Below are 24621 nucleotides of genomic sequence, written 5' to 3'. Positions count from 1 at the left end.
AATTATTTACTTACATTTCAATATTTATGTGCAAAGGCCATACGCATTACAATGTTGTTTAATATTATACACCTAAATATTTGTGAATAAAATTCACATTAAAAAAATCTGATTTTTGTATAACTGTATTTGAAGATTTGTAATAAACAAAATAAACACTGATTGGCATCCACTGACAAATCATTCGGTCTCCAAACACCCGTCTCAGGCATGTTTTTGAGGACTACATAAGGCTGCTCCGTGATAAACTTTTCATTCTCTGGCGACCCTTGGCTCGAACCTCAAGGAATAAAGCCTCCAACCTGCCAGAGAGTTTAAGCTCACAGCACACTGGACTCAGTCCCCCTCCCGAGCAGGGCCATATTAAGACATTCTGTGGCCCTGGGCTCTGTCTGGGGAGGGGGCCCTACCGTACAGTACAAGCACAAAAAGAAAAAACACGTGGGGGAGCAAAATTTCCCCCGTACGTGTCTTAAGCCCTCCTTACATTGACAGACTTTGTAAAGATTTGGAAAAGATTTTTGAAAGACTACAGCCTCAGACTCTCTCACATCTAAAGACAAGTAATAGAGTTTTAAGTCACAGACTATGATTTTGCAATGACTAGGGACCTTGCAGGGTCACTATTTACAAGACTGCAACTAGATTCCTTTAAATTATTACCCATCGTGCAATAGATATCAACAGGAACTGAAATGATAGCCTACTAAACTCGAAGTCATATTTTCGTGTTTCTGCAGCATTGTTTCATGCGTGACATCTCTAACCGATATGGAGTTGTTCTGTTGCGTGGAAGAGCCGACTAAAGATGTATAAGAAACGAAATAACAAATTATCATATTCATGGGTTTTATCAGGTCCCACAGCTGTCGCCTACTTCGCCCCTTCCTGTTTGGTGTTGGGAGAGAAGTCACTATTGGTTTTTATTGTTCACGTCACTATTTGCATGAGCCACGACTAGAAAGACTTGCGATAATATCAAACATGGTTGATATTGTCGTAACGGCAAAACTAGAAAAAGACCGACTCCAACTGACTTAACCGCTAAGATTGGCACCTTACACGTAACGATTTAGTTGACGAGAGCGCGCCGCGATTCCAGTACAACTCCGGTCCGTGTACCTTCTGTTCATTTCATTTTTAAATCCGAAGCGAAAATTGAAAAACAACCTTATATCTGTATTTTTAAAAAACAAAATAGGAAATTCCCTCGTGTTTTTGTTTTGGATATTAACTTTGTATCCCCACGACCGAAATCCAAAATCCGCACAACAATAATGTGAAATCGGCACTTTCCTCAATTTTTCATTTGGCCTATCCCCGCTAGGCTGTCCTACATTGAAACCTATGACATTTTAATTAGAGATACATGTTTGTAAACAAGCTAACTTACGCAGAAATGTCAGCTACGTTGTATCAACTAGAAGCCATAGAACGCAGAGCTGGAAAAAATCTGACAACAATTCACTGGCCTTGTAGCATGAGGCACGAAAATATGCATTTGGGCTCCTCTGTTGTTCTGTATGCGGGGGGGGGGGGGGGGGGGGGGGCTATAACTAGTATATAGTAGTGGACTATAAGGCCTAAGGAAGCATAGTAGCCAGCTGACCAAGGACGTATTTGGTTATGGTTATGGTTATGATAATAGTATTTTGCAGATGCTTCTGTTCAAAGTGACATACAACTAATTTATATTTATATTCATATAGTAACAAACAGCAAGGTTGTCTTAGAATGGTTTTTATTGGTTATGCACCAAAACACACGAACACATAATTCCGGGCCAGACCTGCCCCTTATGCTCCAGCACTAAACATCTATCTTAGGCTGTATCTAAAACACACACCAATCAACCCTAGTTATGAACAATGTAACCAGCTGCAAACATAAACACAACAGACAACATACAACGTTGTCAACCCACCTGGTTTAGAACATAAACATTACACACATACACACACTGCACAGCATCATGGGAGCACAGTCATGAACAGCTAGGCTCAGATCATTACCAAAGTCCTTTTAGGAAAGTCCCTCCACTCGGCGGCCATATACCAACGTTTTATGGGCACTCATCGGGCACAGTCTTTGGGTCGAACTGCGCGTGCGCAAGGCTTCACGACACCAATCTTGCTCCAGCGGCGAGATCACAACACATGATTGGCACAATATCTTCACAACACACCATATGATTGGCTCAATGTATTCACATGTCGACGTTTTGCCGAGGAAGGGGTGGGATATATGTAGACAACGGCCATATTGGCGTGACAAACTAGCCCCATGCATTTCTATGGAGGATTTTTTGAGTGCTGTGTCTCCTCATTAGAAAGTCTCTGTCATTACACAGCCCCCCGAGACTTAGTCCATGTCCCCTTGACTCAAGTCTTACCCTACGTCAGTCCATGAGCCTGGCTGGGACGCGACGCTGGCGTTGTGGGCGCCCCGCTGTCGCGGCGGTGAGTTCCGGTGAAGGCTGCACGGTGACCGGTGTTAGAGCCACAGCTCCATTGTCACCAAGTTCCACAGAGTCAGTGTCAAAGTCTCCACGACCCTCAGCTGAGGCCAGGGGTCGATACGGGGCCAGTCGATCACGGTGGAGAGCCACAACTCTCCGACGCTTAATCAGTCTCACACGATAGACCACATCAGACAGCTTCTCTAAGACATCGCACGGCCCGACCCACTGGCTAGTGAGTTTCGGGGAAATGCCTTTCTTTCTCTCCGGGCAGTACACCCACACTTTATCGCCGGTCTGGAACTCCAGGCCGCGACATTGCGTATCGTAAGCTCGCTTTTGACGTCCAGCCGTGGCTTACCTCCAATCTCCGCTTCAGGAGGCGAACCGAACACCAAGTCCACCGGCGTGCGTAGGTCTCGCCCGAACATCAGAGCTGCCGGTGTGCATTTCGTTGACTCTTGCACCGCTGTGCGATATGCCCAGAGCACCAGGGGCAAGTGTAAGTCCCAGTCCTTTTGTCGGCGGTCGGCCAATATGGCCAGCTGCACTGCTAGCGTCCGGTTAAACCGTTCGACCAGCCCGTCGCTTTGTGGATGCAGAGGTATCGTTCTCGTTTTCCGGATTCCCATGCGCTGGCAAACCTCAGCAAACACCTCCGCCTCGAAATTCCGCCCTTGGTCGCTGTGGAGCTCTTCCGGTGCCCCGAACCGGCAGAACATCTCAGTGACCAGTCTGTCCGCTGTTGTGTGGGCGCTCTGATCTGGCACCGCATACGCCTCCGGCCACTTAGTGAAATAGTCCATGGCCACGAGCATGTAGCGATTTCTCCACTCTGTGACTGGCAGTGGGCCCATGAGAGTCTTTACAATGCCGAAATGAGCCGACCCCACTGCCCCATGCACATGTTCCAGTACACAGGCTCGTAATCCAGCAGGAACCAGCAACTGGAAAATGTCAGATTGTCTATCGGGAGCTCGCCAGTGTCTATACAACAGTCCTTGACGTGCTACTATTCCCGGCCACTGTGAATAAATCGCTTTGGTCTCTGGATCGAGTGCTGATACGTCAGTCCATGGCGGTCGCTGACCGGCTTCGATCCATGACCACACTCGGCCGAGCGTGGCGTCCTCCGATTGCGCCTTCCGGATCTCCTCCCTCGACATCACGTCCACCGGCGACTGCGCGTCCATGGCCTCAGCTGCCGCTCTGCAGTGCTGTGTTGTGGCGTTGGGCTGCGGTGCGTTGTCTCTCTCGCTGGCGTGAAGCTGGCGAGCGGTGGCTCTCTTGATGGCGCGGCGCTGGCGAGCGTTGAGTCTCTCGCTGGCGTGCTATTGGCGAGCGTTGACCCTCTCGTTGGCGCGACGCTGGTGAGCGTTGAAAACAGCGACTCTCTCTCTCTCTGCCAGCGGTGATGCAGCCTGTAGCGGACGAGCGGGCTCCGGTTGAGCCGCGGCCAGGCTCCTCTCCTCGCTCCGGTGGCAGTGTTGCCACTGGTCTGCTGCACACGGACGCCTGGACAGGGCGTCCGCGTTGCCGTGAAGGCGACCCGCCCGGTGTCGAATCTCCATGTCGTAGTCCTGGAGCGCCTCCAGCCAGCGAACCAGCTGGCCCTCCGGTTCTTTGAAGTTCAGCAGCCAGGTGAGTGACGCGTGGTCCGTTCTCAGCAGGAACCGTTTGCCGTAGAGGTAGGTTCGGAAATGGCGCACCGCCACCACCACAGCCAACAGTTCTCTGCGTGTCACGCAGTAATTCTTCTCCGCTCGGTCCAGTGAGCGGCTGAAGTATGCGACCACTTGCTCGCCTGCTTGTGAGAGGACGGCGCCAACGCCCACGTCGCTGGCGTCGGTGTCCAGGATAAACGGGCAGTCGAGGGTCAGGGAAGGCGAGCACCGGGGCCTCGCATAGCGCCCTCCGCAGCCGCCGGAATGCCGCGTCGCACTCTCGTGTCCACACGAATAGCTGGCCTTTGTGCGTCAATCCATGCAGCGGGCTGGCGACTGTAGCAAAGTCCCGAATGAAGCGCCGGTAATATGACGACACTGGTGGCACTTTTTCGCTTCCGGGGCTAGCTCAATCTGCCAGTAGCCACTGCACAAGTCCAGCGAGCTAAACCAGCAGGAGCCGTAAATGCTGTCCAGCGCATCGTCAATGCGGGGGAGCGGTAGGAGTCTTTCCGGGTTACCTGGTTGAGGCGCCTGTAGTCAACAGCGTAATAGCGCTGTTATCTAGTGAACGTGATGTTGATGTTAAGAATGTCCTCATATGAACTTGCACCTGTCCCAACCTCAATGTTTACAAAGGATGGAATGAGGATTTGTAAAGTCATGTCCACACACTTAAAAAGTTGCTCCAGGTTAAAGTATCAAGAAGGAATGCCTGTGGAGCAGACGTCACTGTCATAGATGGATCAGCCCTTCTTTGGACCATTCATTGGCCAGCAGATGGCACAGTAGCAGATTTCATTGCTAATGTCAAGAAGCGTCTGATTTCCTACCTTAAAGACAGTGATGTCTAACTCATTTTTGACAGATACTATGGCTGTTTCTCAAAGTCAAGAATTCGTGCTTGGTAGAATGACCCCTGCCGAGTCAAATCCTTCAAAGACAAGGCAAGGCTTCTTCTTAGCATTCGGAAAAAAACACACAAAGGAACAGACTAGCGAGCAGTGTTGTGCGTGAACGAGTTCAAAAGAACGCGTTCATTGAACACGCTCATTTTTTCGTGAACGTTGAACTGAACGCAACACATTTTTTAATAAATAACTTGAACGTGAATTAGTTCACATTATGTGTCATGAACGGCAGACATCACTGTAAATGAACGTTGGAATTTGTTTTCCATTGAAAACTGAGTGACATCTGTTTTCTCTTTTGAAACGCAACGAGATAAAGTTCCTCCCTCCTGTATTCTCGCTGGTGCCGCTTAAATCATGTATCACCAGACAGAAATGGTTTTGACATTGTGTGCGCAATGCATTGCGGGCAACATAGTGTCCGGCTGAGAATAGTTGAATAGCATACTGACTTCCGCACAACGTTACCCGTGATGAATTTCTTTTACTGTCTATGATTGCAGCAGAGCGGGGTAGGCATAGCAACGCCACGTAGCAGGCAACGACGAGAGCGCGGAGGGCTGGATTTCATTGCACTAAGTATAGAACTGGTCTACCTTGTCTGTACTGCTGCAAGTTTCATCACCTGGTAAGAAACCCACAATTGCAGTGTCATAGGCAAATGTCTACAATGAGCAGCTTCAAAGAACGTATAGTGATTTCTAGCTCGTAGGTGAAAAAAAGTATTTATTTGAATATCTCACGAAAAAAAAGTAAAATGAACTGAACTTTGAACTAGTTCAGAATTAAAATTGTGAACTTTGAACGTGAACTGTTCACTTTGAGCATGTATGAACTGAACTTGAACTAGTTCAGAAAAGCTGTGAACTGGCACAACACTGCTAGCGAGTGTGCAGGAAGCTGCAGGTGTACGTTATTAAAAACCATGCCTCCTGCTCGCTTCTTTTTGAAAAACGATGAATGCACCAGTCATTCTCCCAAGTGTATGAATTCATTTATACAGGTGTGAAGATGCTGACTACATTTTCCCTGTTTTAGGAGGGGTCATCCCTATGTTCCCTGGGTCCTATGTTCTCCGCTACCGGGGAACATAGGACCCTTTTTTTAAAAAAGGTTAGCAGCCGCACGGCAAGGCGCGGGTTGGTAAAGTGCTATCGCGCGTGTTTGAGCTCCGAGTCGCCTCTTCTTGGAGGAAGAGCGTATGTTTGAATCTGCAAGCACGTTCACTAATGAACATTTCTTGACGAAGCTGGCCTATCTTAGCGATATATTTGATATATCTTAGCGATACATTTGAGTTAAATGTCCAGTTACAAGGCAAAGACAAGCACCTACCTCACCTAGCAAATAAGATTACTGCATTCACCAAAAAAACTTGAGTATGGGACAGGCGCCTCGATCGCGACAGTATTATGCCTTTGAGATTTCTGAGCGAAATCGCTGAAACGTCTGATTGGGAGGCACTCTTGTGATCCCATGTATTAAACAGTAGGCCTACATCACATCCCTGCAAACTTTATTTCAAAAATATTTCCCAACCAGCAGTGCTCAGTATGACTGGATTATGGATCCATTTAATGCAGTGTTAATGCAATGTTGGCATTTCATTGAATATATTGTACAATGCTGTATAATGGCCTATGCTTCCTAATATGTTGCTGGAAAACAGAAATATGTGTGTTATGTATTTATTTATTATTATATCTGCAGCACCAGCTGATTTTAACTCTGTTGAAGAGGATATATTTAGAACTTGTCATTATTTCAATAAATTTGACAATTTTAAGCCCTTTCTTAGAGCGATGAGGGACAGGTGGGGCTCAAGAATGCCCCCTCAAAGTGGGGAATGAAAGAAAAAGTTTGAGAACCACTGATCTAGTTTGTTAACTACCACAGTCACGAGTTGGGTCGCGATAGTCTGTCATTTTTAAAAAGTGGGTCCCCAGAAAAAAAGTTTGAGAAACACTGTTAAATCTAGCCGAGTCTGCATGGCTTCAGTCCCAAGCTTGTCATTGTCTTTGCACTTGGCATGTCATTGTTGATTCTTACTGTACAAGAGGTAAGGGAGGTCAGGGCTCCAGACTAACTTTTTGCACTGGTGCGCCTAACTTTTTTGTCTTAGGTGCACCAGCACAAAAGTTAGGTGCACCCAAATTTTCAACCACATCGCATTTAACACCGCAGCAGGTTTACTTTTTTCCCTTAATTACTGTCCTAGGTTGTCCTATGACTTATGATTTACAATTCTACAAGAAAAGTAACTTAATGAAGTGTTGGTGCTTTAAGTGCTTCACTGAGCTGAAATGTAAACTTAAAACATATCAAGATTAATTAAATAAAAACTAGATGTACCGCAGAGCGGTACAAAATATGACCGCCGCCCAGTCCAGCACATTTTTTCCACAAAAATAAATCACGCTGAAAGGCCTATATGATTCTAACTGTCTCACTAAATTGCATTATCCACACTAAATTCTCACTGATATCTGCTAGACAAGAAGTACCAAAACATGATTAGTTCATAGATTTCACATGTAAAATTAATTTTATACAACCCCACCTCCATCTTGCCTGTTCATAATTCTGAGAAATTCTTGAATTGTGTGCATGTACATGTTTATGTTATGCGTGTGTGTGTGTGTGTGTGTGTGTGTGTGCGTGCTTGTGTGTGTGCCTGCGTATGTGCCTGTGCATGCAAGCGTACATATGTCTACTGTGTGAGTATGTGTCATACGTATGATTACTGTGAATGTATGTGTGTGTGTGTGTGTGTGTATCTGTTTGTGCACATGAAATGGGTTAACATGACCCCTGGAGGCAAACATACGGAAAAAAATGGTCATCTTAGGCCCTACAGTTCTCAAGATATTCACAGAGAACTGTGTCTGCCCTACCCTTCTTTCGGGGGGTCCAGTCCAGCGGGGGGGCTACAGATCAAAACGAAAAATTACGGTTCCATGCTATCCATGTGGGGGTACATGCCCACCAAGTTTTGTGTACCCCGGTCTTTCAGTGTCCCGGGAATCCTTGTTGGTGTACGTCACTAAATGTACACATAAATTATTTTATTGTAAGGCCCCCCATGAACGAAAGTACACAAAACTTGGCATGCATTCGGAGGGTGTCATAATGATCCTACACTTTTAATTTCGTGCAGTTTTGACCTTGTCAGCCAGAGATATTGTGATGAAAACACCTAATGTTTTGCTTTTTCATTTTTAACTAGGTGGCGCTATACATGAAATGAGTGGTTATGGAATGGGTTGACATGGCCCCTTGAGATCAACATACAAAAAAAAAATGGTCCTCCTAAACCCTACGGTTTACGAGATATTCACAGAAAACTGTGTCTGCCCTACCCTCCTTTCGGGGGTCCAGTCCAGCGGGGGGGGCTACAGATCAAAACGAAAAACGATGGTTCCATGCTATCCATGTGGGGTTACATGCCCACCAAGTTTCGTGTACCCCGGTCTTTCAGTGTCCCGGGAATCATTGACAGAAATTTGGGCATGCAAAAAAAAAAATAAAATAAAATAAAATAAAAAAAATCTGACTAAACCTATATGACCGCCGCTTCGCTGCGCGGCGAGGGCTTCAAATCTCATGGCTCAATGTCTTACATACTATCCTTCATGATCTTTAGGCCTTGGCTAAACCAGCTCGCCATGCTAGCATCTTCCATAGAAATGTATTTGAGCACAATTTAAAGAGATGTTCCAAGTAGCCTGGGGGATTTTTATGTGATTTTTCAATGATGATTGCAATAATCATTTGACAGCCCCACAATGCAATTTACTTTTTAATTTTAGTATTTTTAAATTTTCAATAAGAACATCAGCAGTAACGAAATGGTAGGCCTATTATTATAGGCTATTGCAATGACTTGCCATGCTCTATGGAAGCATATGAGTAGCATAATTCAAATGAGAATGCAATCTGCAATATGCAATTCAAAATGACATTACATTATGCAATTGCCAATTCATTATGCAATTTAATATTGCAATTTGCAATAATATCCATCAAATTGTATTTTAATCTGCAAAGTGACAATGCAATCCTAAAAATCAATTTGAATAATTTTGGTTAAAAAATAGAATAAACATGGATTGAATTGCATTCCATTTTGCCATGGTACTTAAGTCTCAAAATTCAAATGGCAATTCATTTTGCATTTCAATTGTCAATATTCAGTTTCATCATTTAACTGTCAATTCGTTTTGCAATTTAATATTTAAAGTGCAATGTAGGATTGCATTTTGAAAACATATTTGGAAAAACTTTGGAAAAACTTTTTCAAAAAAATTTGGAAAACATTTTGGATTATTTTGGGCAAAACCTTTTGAAATTGTTTTGAGGCATTTTATTCAAATGGAAAAGAAATAGCGCCCCCTGTGATTGCATTGCACTTTGGCCACGCTCTTTGTGTTGCAAAATTCAAATGGCCATTCAATCTGCCAAACGCATTGCAATCTGTCAGTCTCCCCGTCACTCTTCAAGGCGGGAACAACGTCACTTCCGTGTTGAGCTAGTCATCGTTTCGCTTTGTTTGGCGCTGCCCTGTGCCCTGTTATTTTGCCATCCCATCTGGGAAAAAGAGGGACAACTGAAGCTAACTTTTTTAGGTTAACTGTGACAAAATAAATGGAAAAAACGGTGGCCCAGCTCCTTAGGGAGGCCGCTGCTAGAGCAGCAGGCAGAGGTCCCGGTCCCGCCGGCCTCTAACTCCCTTCCACCGCCAGATCGCAGTGGAGAGAGGCGCGCCAACCGTGGTAAGTATGCTAACGTTAATGTTAACATTAAACTATGAAAGGTCAGTGTGTGGCTTTTGGATTAAGTGAATTGTCATTTTGTATTGTATTACAGAGCAATTACAGAGCAATGCATATCAACAGAGCATGGTCAAAAGACATTATAGCATTATATGATTTTTTTGTTGGTAGCACACTAGTCTAGTTTGCCAGCAGCTTGTGGTGGAGGGGATTGCGCCAAAACACTCGCGAACTTTGGTAGATTTTTTTTTTTAATGAAGTGCTAATATAAGAGAAGACTGAACTGTCCATGACATGGAGGAATGTGGGACATTTGCATCTTAAGAGTTTCACATGGGCATTTACTGATGTCACAGGTAGTTTTTTTTTAGTTGCACAGGTGGTTTTCTGGTACAGGAAATTGTGTGGTGGTGTCCTGGATGACCTGAGGCCACACTATGCATATACATACATATGTATGCTTTATTTTGTCTAGATTTGATTGACTTTAGGCTGGTTAATAGGGTACCAGGGGGCTATATACTGTATGTGCAAAGACTCTTCTGTCATCTATTTCAAGATGAGTAATAGACCTACTCAACTATTGATCTGTTGGTTTTTGTATTTTCTTGCAGAAGAGGTTGTACGAATGTTTAGGCCATATCAGCCTCCTCAGCAGCACCACCACAATAGACCACCACAACAAAGGCGGAAGAAGTCATTCACACACCGCTTTTTCTGCCTTGTGGGAAGGCGGCAGGAGATGGTCCCCAGTCCTGCCGAGCGATATGAGTTGGAGAGGGCAGGACTGGGGGAAAAGAGAATAACCTTTCCAGGTAACAGAACAAAGCAATGTCAATGTCTTTATGAGATGGATGACTTCATTTGACATTAAATATTTTGGTACTGACCAATGCTGGCCATTCAAAGGAGATTAGGATATGAAAGCAATAGCTTTAGACACCTCCTTTATCAACAGTTACTTCAGGTAAACACAAATTTAACTTTCTCTGTGGCCATTGATGAAATTCTGGCATCTGCTTTCAGGTATTCTCGCCCACTCGGAGATGTGTTATTATTATGGTCAGTGTGTCACTGAAATGCACTGTGTCTTTTGCAGACAAATTTTGTACCGCTGCAGAGTTTACAAATATTCTTCTCAGTAATTACCCTGCCTTGAGGGACTGTGGGGGGTATCAGCTCCTGAGGACAAGGGGATCTACAAGAACAAAATGGCTTGTGCCTATCCCTTGTCCAATGGATGGCTACACTCCACGCTACCTATGCACATCTGCCAACATTGGCCAGGCCACATTGTATGCCAGGCCCCTTCAAATGGACATACAAACAGCGGTAAATATTTTTTGTTAATAATTGCATTGCATCTCTCTGTCTGTGTGTCTTCATGGCAAAACCAGTCACTTGTCCCAAATTTTCAAAATTAAGTTATTATGTTTTCATGAAAGGGCATAAAACAACCTTTAAAACAATGTCGAATTGAATGGGCGGCATATGACCGAGATATGTTCAAAGTAGTCAGGTTGTTTCTGTCAGGCTAAGTAAGAAACAGAAATCTGCCTTTGAAGTTGACTAGTGATGTAGCACTCACATTAACATGCTTCGGCCACAGTTACTTCAACCAGAGGCCTCGTTAATGTTTTTAGGAAAACCTGTGGTTTGCCTGCTAACAGGAAAGTGAACAGCCCTGCTTCAGCTGCCGTGATAAAGGCCTATTGTCGTTACGGATTTTTTGAGTGCTGTGTCTCCTCATTAGAAAGTCTCTGGTGTTAATTAGTATAACGCCTATCGCAGGTGCAATCGTTTATGGCACAGTACACTGGCTCGACCACACAGAATTAACTCACACCCTGTCAGCCAATTAGAAAACTATTCCATTTCTCCAGGTGATAAATCTGTCTGTCTTTCTAACCCATTCCAGAACCTCACCCGGACAGAGGACCCTGATTCACACAATCACAGCATGGTGGAGTGTGTGTATTGTGGACAAAATTTTGAAATGGGCACTATTCAGGACCACATTGATGCTTGTGAAATGTAAGTAACCTTCTAAACAGCCAATTTCACTACACTACAGGCCAGAAACAAGGCCTTATGAACTTCATTTTGTGGTAGTCTTGCATATGGTGAATGAACAGGTAGATATAGATAGATAGTACAATAAGATACCAATCTCCCCCGTTTTCCTAGCCTGACGAGCCAGACACACATTAAAATGTAGGGTCTGGGCACTCACCGTTCGCAGTGCTCAGTCTGAAGGGCGGGATAATCGCTTGTCTTTCAAATTCCCTCTGTCACATGCGGTTTCCCACCAGCTGAGCTAGTTGGCTAGTTCAAACTAGTTCAAACTTTTGCCAACTTAAAACAAGCTTAACTCGTGTCACACTGTTTGCCAACATCAACATCCATCTTCTTTGTTATCAAGTAGCAGGGGATTCAAGCCAAACCGTTGCAAATCAATCATTATGTTAAGCCCGCCTAACGACTATACACGATTTGATTGGCCTGATAGAACTTGAACGGAGAGCTAGACTAGCCCTGGAAGCAAATGTAATTTGCTGCCGCTAGAGTGCGTCTAGATTTCTAGGCTACTGTTTTCCCTTTTCATATAGCTATTTATAATCTTGTACCACCGATTTTCTGTTCTTACCACCACAGATACTAAAATAAATACTAAATATTTTTAATATATGTATTTGTTGCGGAACTGTTGATGCAGCAATTGCAATGTTTCCTACAGTATACATTGACTAGACTATGCCGACTCACCATAGTCTGTTTTCCCCCACCATAGTTTAATTATGGAATGTTTGATACACCACAGTTAACACTGAAAGTGCAGTTCTCTCAACATTGTATTGAATTCAAACCAGTATAAATGTACCAGCTCCCTGTGGGAAACAGAGTTTATGCTTCGAGCCAGAGCTGTGTTTATGCCAATGAACTTATAGGCAACATTTTATGGAATGTTCTTTGCTTTTATTTATGTGAATCACACTGAACTGCCACTGTACTTCAGATGTTCTATGTGTTCTATGTTCTACTTTAGGCTTATTCTAGCCCTCTGTGTTTACAGGGAACAACAAGAATCTCCCCCAACAAGAATCTTTGCTACTTCAATGGCCACACCGTCTCCTGCCTCGGCATCAACTTCTTTTGCCACACCGTCTCCTGCCTCGGCATCAACTTCTGGTGCCACATTATCCTCAATCCTCATTAACCTCTATAAACTACACTTACAATACTGCATATGATTTAGTTTGTGTGTCTGTATATGTCTCATGTATTCCCTATGCCATGGAAGAGTTATGCTTCTGTTTTGTTTGAAAACTTAGAATGGAAGCTGGAACCAGATTTAAAAATGGCTGCTAAAATGTTCCGAAACAATCTAATGAAGGATGCAGACCAGAAGCCGACCCTGGTCTTCACCTTAGATATGAACACTACGGAAGAAGGGAGGGAGAGGGCCATGATCGGCTTCTACAAGCAGACAAGTGTTGACTGGACACGTCCGTTAGAAGTCCGATTGAAGGGTATGTATAAAACTGAAAGTATGCATCCCTACGTCTCTGTGTTGGTTATGTGTTGCTGGTTATGTACATAGTATAGTATATTGCCAATAAATCCTCACATTGGGTTTTATTCAACAGGAGACTGTGCAATAGGGGATGGAGTTAAGAAGTATTTCTTTTCCCTCTGCCTTAAAAAAATCCAGACTGGACTACATTTAGACCTCGGTAAGTCAATGTAAAGTTGCATTTAATGTTGAAAATGTACTGAATATACTGTATGTGAATGTAGGTGCTAATGGCAAAGTTCTTGGTTTATCAATAGACAACATTGGCGGCAAAACCCTACTCTTTATTGGACAAATGGACCACCTGGTCCCATCCTCTTCCCTGGTTCTGCTAAATGGTGATCTGTTCCGAGTGGCTGGCAGGATCATTGGTCACTCATTCCTAAATGAAGGTCCACTGTTGACCGGAATGGGCCAGTTTCTCTTCCCTCTGCTGGCAAATAAGGATCCAGGGGAAGATGCCATCCTGCAGATTCAAGACTGCCCAGACACGGATGTGACTGACACTGTCTGCCTTGTAAGTGTCATTATACGGCTCTTCACAATGCTAGTAGAACGCTCCATTGACTTGAATGGGATTTCCCAACGTATAATAAGCAGGATAATGACCGGCGTTCTGTACATTATCCCTTACATATTGAATTTGTGCTGACTTTATAAATCTGCGTCTCTGTATGAGAACTGTTGACTAATGTTGTATGATTGCTTTCTAATAGCTTGAAAGTCAGACTGTTTTGACAGTCGAACAGATCGAGCAGGTGAACAACTTGGCCCTCAGCTGGGACCTGCCAACATTCACAGAGGATAACAGGAGATTGTTGTCTGCACAAATCCTCCATCATGGGGTACGATAATGACTAATCAAATAGTATGTTATTAGATGTTATTTCTATGTATGGTAAATGTGTTAAATCATTTACTGTAATATGCATAAATATTATTTTTGGTGCCATTTCCTTTCTGAAGGTAATTGTGCGACGTGACAGGCAAATGGCACAGTTTAGGAAAGGGCTTAAAGACACAGGGCTTCTAAAAATGTTAAAAGAACGCCCCGAGCTGGCAGCTGTCCTGTTCCCAAGGACTGCAGAGGCAGAGATGGAACCACAGGTAGTCTGTCATGCCAACAGTCATTGTTAAAGTAGACTAACCTCTAGGGTGGAAAATACCATTGGAATTTAAGTGGAGGAATACTTTGAAAATTGTTAGAAATGTTTCCATAAATTGTTTACCTCACTGATATTAATATTCATATTCGATATTAGTCTTAATGCTGACTGACCTGAGCTGACTTGCCAAATGTTTTAACCATTATCTAGTCAAGCCATAGTTCCTCTGATCTGGATCCTTAAAACATATAGAATACCTATTTTGTAAACGACATTGCTTTATAATTTTGATTTTTAGATGATCACTCAGAGAGTCATTTGGCCTGAACCAGATAGTGATGATGAAGGTGATATTGATGACTACTGCAGTGCCGCAGCTTACTTGCGACAATACATATCCTCAGGTAAGAAATGTATACCTGCAGCATATACATTCTATTAAGTTGTAAAGTCTAATCCAATGTGAATCTAAGCAAATAAATGTGTTTGAAGATTGATGTCTGGTGGAAAAATTACAGGTGGCATTGGTCACAAGACGTGATATTGCTCATCAGCCGTTGTTGTTTTTTTCTTTTTCTTAGCTTCTTCCTCTCAACTCCGAGACCTTGTGGAGTTCTGGACAGGGTGGACAGTGCTGCCAGATCAGTTGTATGTCTCAATAGACAAGGACCTGACGTTTCCTGTGGCATCCACATGTTTTACAACATTGAAAATTCCTGCAGGATGTAGGTCCTATGCTGAATTCTGCCAAAACTTATCAGCAGCTGTCAGCAGCACAGAATTTGGCTTTGGAAGGGTGTAGTTTGTTTTAAGTCTTTTTTTAAAGGTTTTGGACTATTCCTAGTTCCCAGTTTCAAGTGTTAAAGTAATACATTTGATGTAGGTCCTATGCTGAATTCTGCCAAAACTTATCAGCAGCTGTCAGCAGCACAGAATTTGGCTTTGGAAGGGTGTAGTTTGTTTTAAGTCTTTTTTTAAAGGTTTTGGACTATTCCTAGTTCCCAGTTTCAAGTGTTAAAGTAATACATTTGATGTAGGTCCTATGCTGAATTCTGCCAAAACTTATCAGCAGCTGTCAGCAGCACAGAATTTGGCTTTGGAAGGGTGTAGTTTGTTTTAAGTCTTTTTTTAAAGGTTTTGGACTATTCCTAGTTCCCAGTTTCAAGTGTTAAAGTAATACATTTGATGTAGGTCCTATGCTGAATTCTGCCAAAACTTATCAGCAGCTGTCAGCAGCACAGAATTTGGCTTTGGAAGGGTGTAGTTTGTTTTAAGTCTTTTTTTAAAGGTTTTGGACTATTCCTAGTTCCCAGTTTCAAGTGTTAAAGTAATACATTTGATGTAGGTCCTATGCTGAATTCTGCCAAAACTTATCAGCAGCTGTCAGCAGCACAGAATTTGGCTTTGGAAGGGTGTAGTTTGTTTTAAGTCTTTTTTTAAAGGTTTTGGACTATTCCTAGTTCCCAGTTTCAAGTGTTAAAGTAATACATTTGATGTAGGTCCTATGCTGAATTCTGCCAAAACTTATCAGCAGCTGTCAGCAGCACAGAATTTGGCTTTGGAAGGGTGTAGTTTGTTTTAAGTCTTTTTTTAAAGGTTTTGGACTATTCCTAGTTCCCAGTTTCAAGTGTTAAAGTAATACATTTGATGTAGGTCCTATGCTGAATTCTGCCAAAACTTATCAGCAGCTGTCAGCAGCACAGAATTTGGCTTTGGAAGGGTGTAGTTTGTTTTAAGTCTTTTTTTAAAGGTTTTGGACTATTCCTAGTTCCCAGTTTCAAGTGTTAAAGTAATACATTTTGAGGCACATTGCCTGAAACATTCGAACATAGTGATTTCATGAAATAAGTTTAATAAAACATTAAACTATGTGTTGGTAATCACCATATTTTCAATCATTCTTAGATTTCTCTCTGACACACACAGCCATTGTAGTCAATATGGATTCAGTGCTGAGAAATTCCAAATATAAAGTAATTTATTACTTTTTCTGTCTAGTCACCTATTAAAATATTTCTTGTAACTGTTCCACAACTGAGCTGTAAACAGCAATCGCCCCAGTGAGGGGAACATTTCGCTGAGGCAATCTACTGAGCTCCTCAGCAGTCAGGTCACGCGGTAACTGGACTTCCGGGATGTCAACTCCTGCCAGGTCTTCAAGGTCCGGACCATCCATGCTTGCGCCATAGAGATCGTCAACCTTAGGAAATTACACCAGACAGTATGTGTCAGAGCAATAGCTACTGGATCTATACTGAAATGTACAGTGATGCTGGCACCATCACTTATTATCACATATTTTTATGGCTCTGGTAGAGGCTGTTGTACAATTCTGTGACCATCATTAAAGTTGTTCCTTCAGAGTTGGTCATTTAAAGTGATTCAAGACTGTTGAGTGTATTTTTTTTTTAATCATGAAGATACTGCAGTGCAGCACTTAAAAATCCATTCTGTGGTGTGTAGAAACCCTATTTCAGAGAGAGGTGGATAAAATCCAAGGTTTTGTAGCCTGAACTTACCTCTGGGGGATCGGCAACAGCATCTATGTACCTTAGCCACAGCTGGTAAGGTGACTGGCTGTTTTCAGTCCTCAGGCTGTGGAGATTCCATGCATCTTGGAAATGTCTGAGGTGACTCTGGATCAACGGCAGGAAAACCCAGTGGAGCGCAAAGAGGTGGATTTCACTGTCTGGAGCCAGAATCCATGATGCTTCCATTTCATGGAAAAGAGTGTGGAAAAGATTGAGCACTTGTGTGTACACGTCTCTCCAGAGTCGCTCAATTCTGAAAATAAATACATAAAACCAGTTATTCCTACCATCAGTAATCAGAAAATGGCCTATTCAAAGTAAATAGGAGGTGAACAAATCAATCACTGCTGGATTGGTGGGTATTACAATAAAGTGGCCTATTAAACTTACCGTTGGTTATGTACGCTCCTCCCAGTTATATGGGAATTGCGATTGGCCCCTCGGTTTTCCACCATGAAAGCTGCTACCTCCATGTTCTCTCTCCCCTTGTCCAATCTGACACGCGATGGCATACCGTACTGCCGGACAGCTCCAAGGAACACATGCAGGACTGTTGTGGCACGGTTATTGGTGGCTGCTGAGAGAAACACCACCAGGCGGCTAAAGCCATCTATCCCACCGTGGATAACAAATCGCCATCTAAAAGTTAAAGTCAAGTCACGTTTATTTATAAAGCACTTTAAAAGCAACAACAGCTGACTAAAGTGCTGGACAGGCAAGGTAAAACGACTTGATAGACAACAGAAAAGACAACAAAATATGAGCATAACAATGTACACATAGATAAATAAGACAATCATGCTGTATTTAACGCCAGGGCATAAAAAGGCTGAATGAGTTAACAGAACTCATTTTATAATTGTACTCTTGTGAAAGACTCGACTGAATAATTTGATATTTATTCACCTACCGTATTAATTTGTGATTGCCATCTATGTGCCACATACAGTTGGGCCCAGGAACTGAATATTGCCGCCGACGTAAAGTGCGGTTGGCCAGTGCTCTCATCTCTGTACCCTCCGGGTCCACTCTCTTTAATGATGCTCGTACTCTGTGAACTTCACATAAAACAGAGGAAATCACACATGTCAGTGGTTTTCAAAGTGGGGGCCGCGAGGGGGTGCCAGGGGGGCCTCAGCAAGTTGGAAGGGAAAATAAAAGCAACAAATAAATACATTTGAAAATTTTTAAATATACCTATTACTATGAGGGTTGTCATACAATGCCATTATAATAATGTGTCGCATATCTGAACATTATATTTTCCATGATAATGACTGGGAATAATAGTAGCTTGATAGCTCTCATATAGCAGAGAGCTCCAAATACAATTTTTACACACTGTATGCTCCATCGCGAAGTGTTTGTGGATAAAATAATTATTAGCATTAGCTTAATGTATTTTTACATTTGCCGTAGTATTCTCGATGGGTTTAATAACACATCACAGGGGTCCTTGACCAGAACCTAGTGGTATTTGGGGGGCCTTGTCGTGGAAAAGTTTGGGAACCCCTGACACACGTAACACTATGCTTAAACCAACAAGAACAATACACACACACACAAAATGCATACAACAGTGCAATAGTTAGGGTGGTAATACTGTCGACAAGAGGCAAGTGAACACACTTTGGACCAGATGACCTCTTCCCTGGAGATGAAAGCGCAACATGCGGTATCCACACCCATGGATCCTGTAGATCTCCAAAACCAGAGTATCCAGCTGTGTTTCTGTCATATTGGAGTACCTGGCTGACACACTTTAAAAAATAATGAATTCTTGATTAATGTTCCATTGTTGCACTACTTCTACTGTTGTCACACTAATCCACACAGTCCAAAAAAAACGTACAGTATGCCTCCACTGACATTTTCATTTTATGACTAGCTGACAAGTATTGCCAGACAGTGACCTGCCATGCTGCACACACACACACACACAGGCAATTGAAGGTAGGGCATTATATACTACACCGGTTGCATTAGGGTAGCAGCCAGATACTGACATCCACCCTCTACACTCACACACACATCCTAAAACATAAAAAACATGTGCACACACAGCTGACTTGCAGCTCTTTATATTCCTTGCAGTAGGTTTGACACCTACTTATGCTCCGCCAGCACATAGCCGACATTTACATCTAAATTAATATAGCGAGACATTACGCAATTGTACTAAAAAATACTACAATCACAGTAATAACCATTTATACACATATACGGTGTCTCTATAACTCACCTGAGTCCATTTGCTTTCATTTTTCTATGGATTGTCGACCTGTGAACTCCAAAGAGCTCCGCGATCTCCCTCACCTTAAGCCCATAGGAGAGGTAACCCTCTATTCCCTCCAGTGGTATATCCACAGAAGGTCTCCCTACCCTATGGCTAGTGCCCATTAGCTGTAAGGCCTCAGAAAACTTTGAACGGACCAGGTTGACATCAAATCGGACAAGTAGGGCTAGATCGCCCACTCTGTCGTCCATTGTCAGTAATCTGTCCGTTGTGTCAGACTCGTTGACACGGTGGTGTTCTACATCATCGGCCAGAGACCTTAGTGCCGCTGCAAACTCTTCCATTGCAAACGCTAACTGGGTAAGACGTAAACACGGAAGTGACGTTGTTCCCGCCTTGAAGAGTGACGGGGAGACTGACAGATTGCAATGTGTTTGGCAGATTGAATGGCCATTTGAATTTTGCAACACAAAGAGCGTGGCCAAAGTGCAATACAATCACAGGGGGCGCTATTTCTTTTCCATTTGAATAAAATGCCTCAAAACAATTTCAAAAGGTTTTGCCCAAAATAATCCAAAATGTTTTCCAAATTGTTTTGAAAAAGTTTTTCCACGTTTTGGCCAAAATAATCCAAAAAATTTTCCAAATTTTTTTGAAAAAGTTTTTCCAAAGTTTTTCCAAATATGTTTTCAAAATGCAATCCTACATTGCACTTTAAATATTAAATTGCAAAACGAATTGACAGTTAAATGATGAAACTGAATATTGACAATTGAAATGCAAAATGAATTGCCATTTGAATTTTGAGACTTAAGTACCATGGCAAAATGGAATGCAATTCAATCCATGTTTATTCTATTTTTTAACCAAAATTATTCAAATTGATTTTTATGATTGCATTGTCACTTTGCAGATTAAAATACAATTTGATGGATATTATTGCAAATTGCAATATTAAATTGCATAATGAATTGGCAATTGCATAATGTAATGTCATTTTGAATTGCATATTGCAGATTGCATTCTCATTTGAATTATGCTACTCATATGCTTCCATAATGCTCGATCTAAATATGTCCATTCAATTCACCGTACACAATGACCAGTTATACATGCAGGGAATATTCGGGCTTTAAATGTAGCAGAGATATTCGGTTTGCGCCAAATACCGGATTGAATTGATTGATGCCATCAGAATGAGTTTACACAACTCGCGCGCAAAACGAGTATTGCTGTTGAAAACCGGGTTACTCCCTGCATGTAACTGCGGTCAATGACGCACTCCTTTTCGGCGATATCTGTATCTCTGTCGTTCGGGAAGGCCTTGTATGCATTGTTCGCAATTTTAAGACGTCTTTTAATCTGCAATGACTCCTATAAATTTGGCGCAAATGGCATTCCTGTACGTCGGGTTTACGTTCAAACTATTTTTCTGATGAATAATTATTTCGGACTGAACTTGGTGAAGGGAAGTTTTACTAGGCCTATCGTAGGCAACAATAAACTTGATCATCATCTCGGGCTCGTCTGATCGGTTTGCTGCTGCCAGCCGCCGAAAGGCAGTGGGGAGAGGGGACATTTATCTCGGCCTATGTGACCACACTTTAATGCACATCAACAACTACATCCACACTGTTTATCTGACGGGTCACTGACCTCTCTCTCTCTGCAGCACGTACGCATTTTCAAATTTACACACAAGCACTGGGCCACGGCCAATCAGAGGGGAGGTCCCGCCCTTCACTATCTGTGATTTGTTTAAACCACGATATTGGCCAAATATGTGTCTGTTATTGAACCAAAGGTAGAGTTTCAATGCGGACACGTTTTCCTCTCTTGAATAGCTGATCGCACCAGTGCGACCTCCAATTTTTTTTAGTCGCACTTTTGAACCAAATTGGTCGCACTCTGGAGCCCTGGAGGTGATCTAAAATAGCCTTTGTTTGAGCTGTCGGAATAATGGGATTAATTTTAACGGAACAAAGAGATATCAAACTATACTGGGCTGTAGACCCAAAGGGACATTTTTGGATTATTGACGAGTCAGACCAAAGGGGCTTCGGAGCAACGCGCAGTCCCCCCTGCAGCGTGCCAGCGAACGGAAAAATGAACAAAACAAACCAATTAAATATCAACTTAAAAAGGCATGTAGTTGTAGCGCGTTTCTTCTGTGAGAGGTGCAGCTCGTGTGTGTTGCCGTCCTCAATTTAGTGCTGAAGCGGACAATGCGAAGTTACCTAGAATGTTAACTTTGAACTCGTTATATTCAGTAAAGAAGCACTACACAAGTAAAACCATTGTAGGCCTATGTTATAAAAAATGTTCTTCATCCATTCTTTTACTCCGCTATACTCAACGTGGAAGTTAGGAAAATCGCCCTTCTGGCTTGTGTCAATATTGCACCGTGCGCGTATGTGTAGGTCTACCTGGTGTGCTATGGCAAGCAACATTGATAGAAAAATACACTTTGCTACCGTTTGTGCACGAAATGTGCACTCGCAAGCATATCCCATGCAATTTCCATGGTCAGATACAAGGAGGGGAACATAGGACCCTTTTTGTAGAAAAGGGTCCTATGTTCCCCGGTCCCATACAAAAGAAAAATAAAGACAGAAAAAAAGAGTTATACTAGGCCTACAAACCAACACGCACCACCATCTGAAATGTAATCAAACTTAAATAATGCAAAAAATAGCGACCTAGTGATGGTTCCAAAGTAGCCTACACCCCTGAGTGGTTTGTCCTGGTGGTTTTCCGTTTTTTGTTAGTGACGTGCGCTATCAAAAGCTATTTATACCATTTACTGCACCCTACTGCGGTGAGGTAGGGCTGTCAACAATATCGCAGCTACCTGTAAAATTTTCACAGAACTTGTTGGAAAGGTGTAGCACAGGCTAAAGAAATCCCATACATTTTTGAAGCCGATCAGACTCAAAGGGAACTTTGAAACATTTTCCATATTGTAGCCTATTCTCGCAATGATAGCGAAAGTGAAACATTTTATTTTAAATGATGAATTTGTGCAAGCCTGAGTCATTAATTTCTTTCACATGTCTTTCAACATAAATAATGCATTCATATGCTAGTAGTAATGTCAGAAATTGCCGTTTATAGGCCTCTTAGAAATGGTTGTTGCATCTTGCATATTATTTAGATGCGCACTCAGTCGTCAGTAGTCGCGCATCCATGCAGGCAAAACGTAGGAATTAAAAGTGGTGACGGCACACAAGTTGGAAAAAACTTTTACAATGCACTGGCGGTGATAACCTACAGTTCACTAGTTCACATCCGTAATTTGCAAACAGATATAATAGCATAATAGAAAAGCATGTTTGGCGAAGTCTCTGGCCAGGGTCCTGAAGTGATTTGCGGGATCGTGCAGGAGTCGTGCAGGATTCCGCAATACACCCCCTTATTCTTGAACTATGGAAGACGGGAGGCGTAAGGGGAGGTGGTGGGTTGCAAGCGGAGTGACGCCGATGCTGCAACTTCGGCAGACTGCGAATAAATAACCTGTCTGATTGAAGGAGGCGTGGCAAATTCCGTCATGCTCCTCCCGAACTTCCGTTTGTTACAAACGCCATTTCACTAGTTCACATCCGTAATTTGCAAACAGATATAATAGCATAATAGAAAAGCATGTTTGGCGAAGTCTCTGGCCAGGGTCCTGAAGTGATTTGCGGGATCGTGCAGGAGTCAACTGCGCAGGCAGGAGTCGTGCAGGATTCCACAATACACCCCAAAAAATGCATTAAAGATGAGGGACCCTATAGCCAGGACCACGCGAACAAATTCGATGCGAGAGCGCGAGGTGCGCTAATTCCCTCAGATCAGAGAGACTTGATCTGATAAGAGTGATAGGCGTCGGAGGACCACAGGCGAGAGTTTTGAGCGCTTGATCGGACAGGCCGTTATTTGCCGCGTTGGTGGCTGCACCATAAAATATGTAACGGCCTGCTGGGATTCCGATTTGCGTTAGAACAGCGTTGAGCTGCGTTTGAAAGCGAGTAACGGATCGTCCGTAGTCTGGAGGGGGGATCTTTCCATGCGATGGAAAAACTAATTAGCCAAATTGTATAGGGCTGCAGGAGAGAGTAGATGTTGAAAATGACAGCCCAAACACGCGCGGTGTGAAGTTCAACATCTAATGCACCCCAATGTTTAGTAGGCTAGTAAGGCCTAAGCAATTAAAATAGGCTGCTGTAGCTAACTGTGGTAGCAATAACGGCAAGAGAAGTGATGAGCAGCAACACATTATAGTGAGGATTCCGAGGAACAGGGCAGAGCTACACGCAGGTGCAGGTGCTCCCTTGGTCAGATAGGGAAGGGCTTTAATAGGCTATGCTGACACTCAATGAACACAGAGGAAGGCGAAAAAACTCCGACATTTAAAGGAGAAAAATTCCTTCCTTGCCCTCTTGGCAATAAGCGACAGAGCAACAGCTCCTGTGTATCAGCTGTCTTACGGCCAACGCCGGCATTGAGTTAAAGCGATGCGCCCTTATTTGTGATGACCACATAGATTAAATTGTATTACTATTTAATGTAGACATGGTCTCAGATGAGATGCCGATACGGTAGCCTATAGGGTGGTGGCACCAATCCAGGGAAAGAGGGGTGAGGGAGAACCAGGGACGCGGTCCCTGGCTGGGGAAAAACGCGGGCTCGAACGCGGTTCGCGCCGGCGGGAGATGATGGGGAAAGGGGAAAAAGTAGCGACGCGGTCGCTACGGGGGAAGGGGGAGGAGGTTGCGCAGCACCCTAGGTAGGCAAAGAGAAAAGTGGGGAGGGTTGATTAGCTGGAAAAAAAGGCCGTAGTAGCGGAAGGCAAGGTAGAGGGCTGCACGCGGGCTGCCATAACTTGCTGCGTTGAGTGAGCAGGGGGAAAGCTGTTTAGGAATAGAGAAAGAGGCCGCAGTAGCGGAAGACAAGGTAGAGGGCTGCACGCGGGCTGCCATAACTTGCGAGTTGGGTGAGCAGGGGGAAAGCTGTTTAGGAATAGAGAAAGAGGCCGCAGTAGCGGAAGACAAGGTAGAGGGCTGCACGCGGACTGCCATAACTTGCGGAGTTGAAAAACATGTTGCATGAACAGAGGGGGAGACGCCGGAGAAACGGAGCTCCGCGCTGCGGCGCTGGTGCTCGGTTGATCGGCTATAGTAGGAGAGGAAAGATAAACTGATTGTTGGAGAAGGCGACGTAGGTCTGCTTTCCTTGCGAAACGAGGGCAATCGATCCTACATCCAACTCTGCTCTAATTAAAGATATGGTCCGCGGAGTAGCTCTCCTTGCAAGCGGAGTGACGCCGATGCTGCAACTTCGGCAGATAGAGGCAGACTGCGAATAAGTAACCTGTCTGATTGAAGGAGGCG

At 43.5% G+C, this 24621-nt stretch overlaps 1 protein-coding gene and 1 long non-coding RNA gene across 2 annotated transcripts; both read left to right on the top strand.

The window, feature by feature from the left end:
• The first annotated feature begins 12930 nt into the window (after positions 1-12930).
• LOC143109213 (uncharacterized) lies at positions 12931-14233 on the top strand. Its single transcript, XM_076271869.1, has 5 exons — positions 12931-12994; positions 13138-13335; positions 13453-13539; positions 13637-13896; positions 14096-14233. Exons 2-5 carry the CDS (start codon positions 13164-13166, stop codon positions 14231-14233), a joined length of 657 nt encoding a protein of 218 aa, XP_076127984.1. The 5' UTR covers positions 12931-12994; positions 13138-13163.
• A 183-nt stretch (positions 14234-14416) lies between these two features.
• LOC143110148 (uncharacterized) lies at positions 14417-16304 on the top strand. Its single transcript, XR_012984081.1, has 3 exons — positions 14417-14486; positions 14784-14889; positions 15067-16304. It is a non-coding gene; the product is annotated as an uncharacterized LOC143110148 (long non-coding RNA).
• Positions 16305-24621: the final 8317 nt, after the last annotated feature.

Source organism: Alosa pseudoharengus, unplaced genomic scaffold (assembly GCF_046254945.1).
Source record: "Alosa pseudoharengus isolate Yale_2024_CS ecotype anadromous, Long Island Sound unplaced genomic scaffold, YU_APseudo_1.1 YU_APseudo_1.1_scf_7, whole genome shotgun sequence".
NCBI classification, from domain to species: domain Eukaryota; kingdom Metazoa; phylum Chordata; class Actinopteri; order Clupeiformes; family Clupeidae; genus Alosa; species Alosa pseudoharengus.
Note: the sequence above shows the minus strand (reverse complement) of the source record. Positions and strands in the feature narration are given on the sequence as shown.

Coding starts and splice junctions, on each gene's coding strand:
- LOC143109213 (XM_076271869.1), top strand. CDS start 13,164: ATGGCTGCTAAAATGTTCCGAAACAATCTAATGAAGGATGCAGACCAG. Junction 13,540..13,636: donor TGGACTACATTTAGACCTCG/GTAAGTCAATGT, acceptor GTTTATCAATAG/ACAACATTGGCGGCAAAACC. Junction 13,897..14,095: donor TGACTGACACTGTCTGCCTT/GTAAGTGTCATT, acceptor GCTTTCTAATAG/CTTGAAAGTCAGACTGTTTT.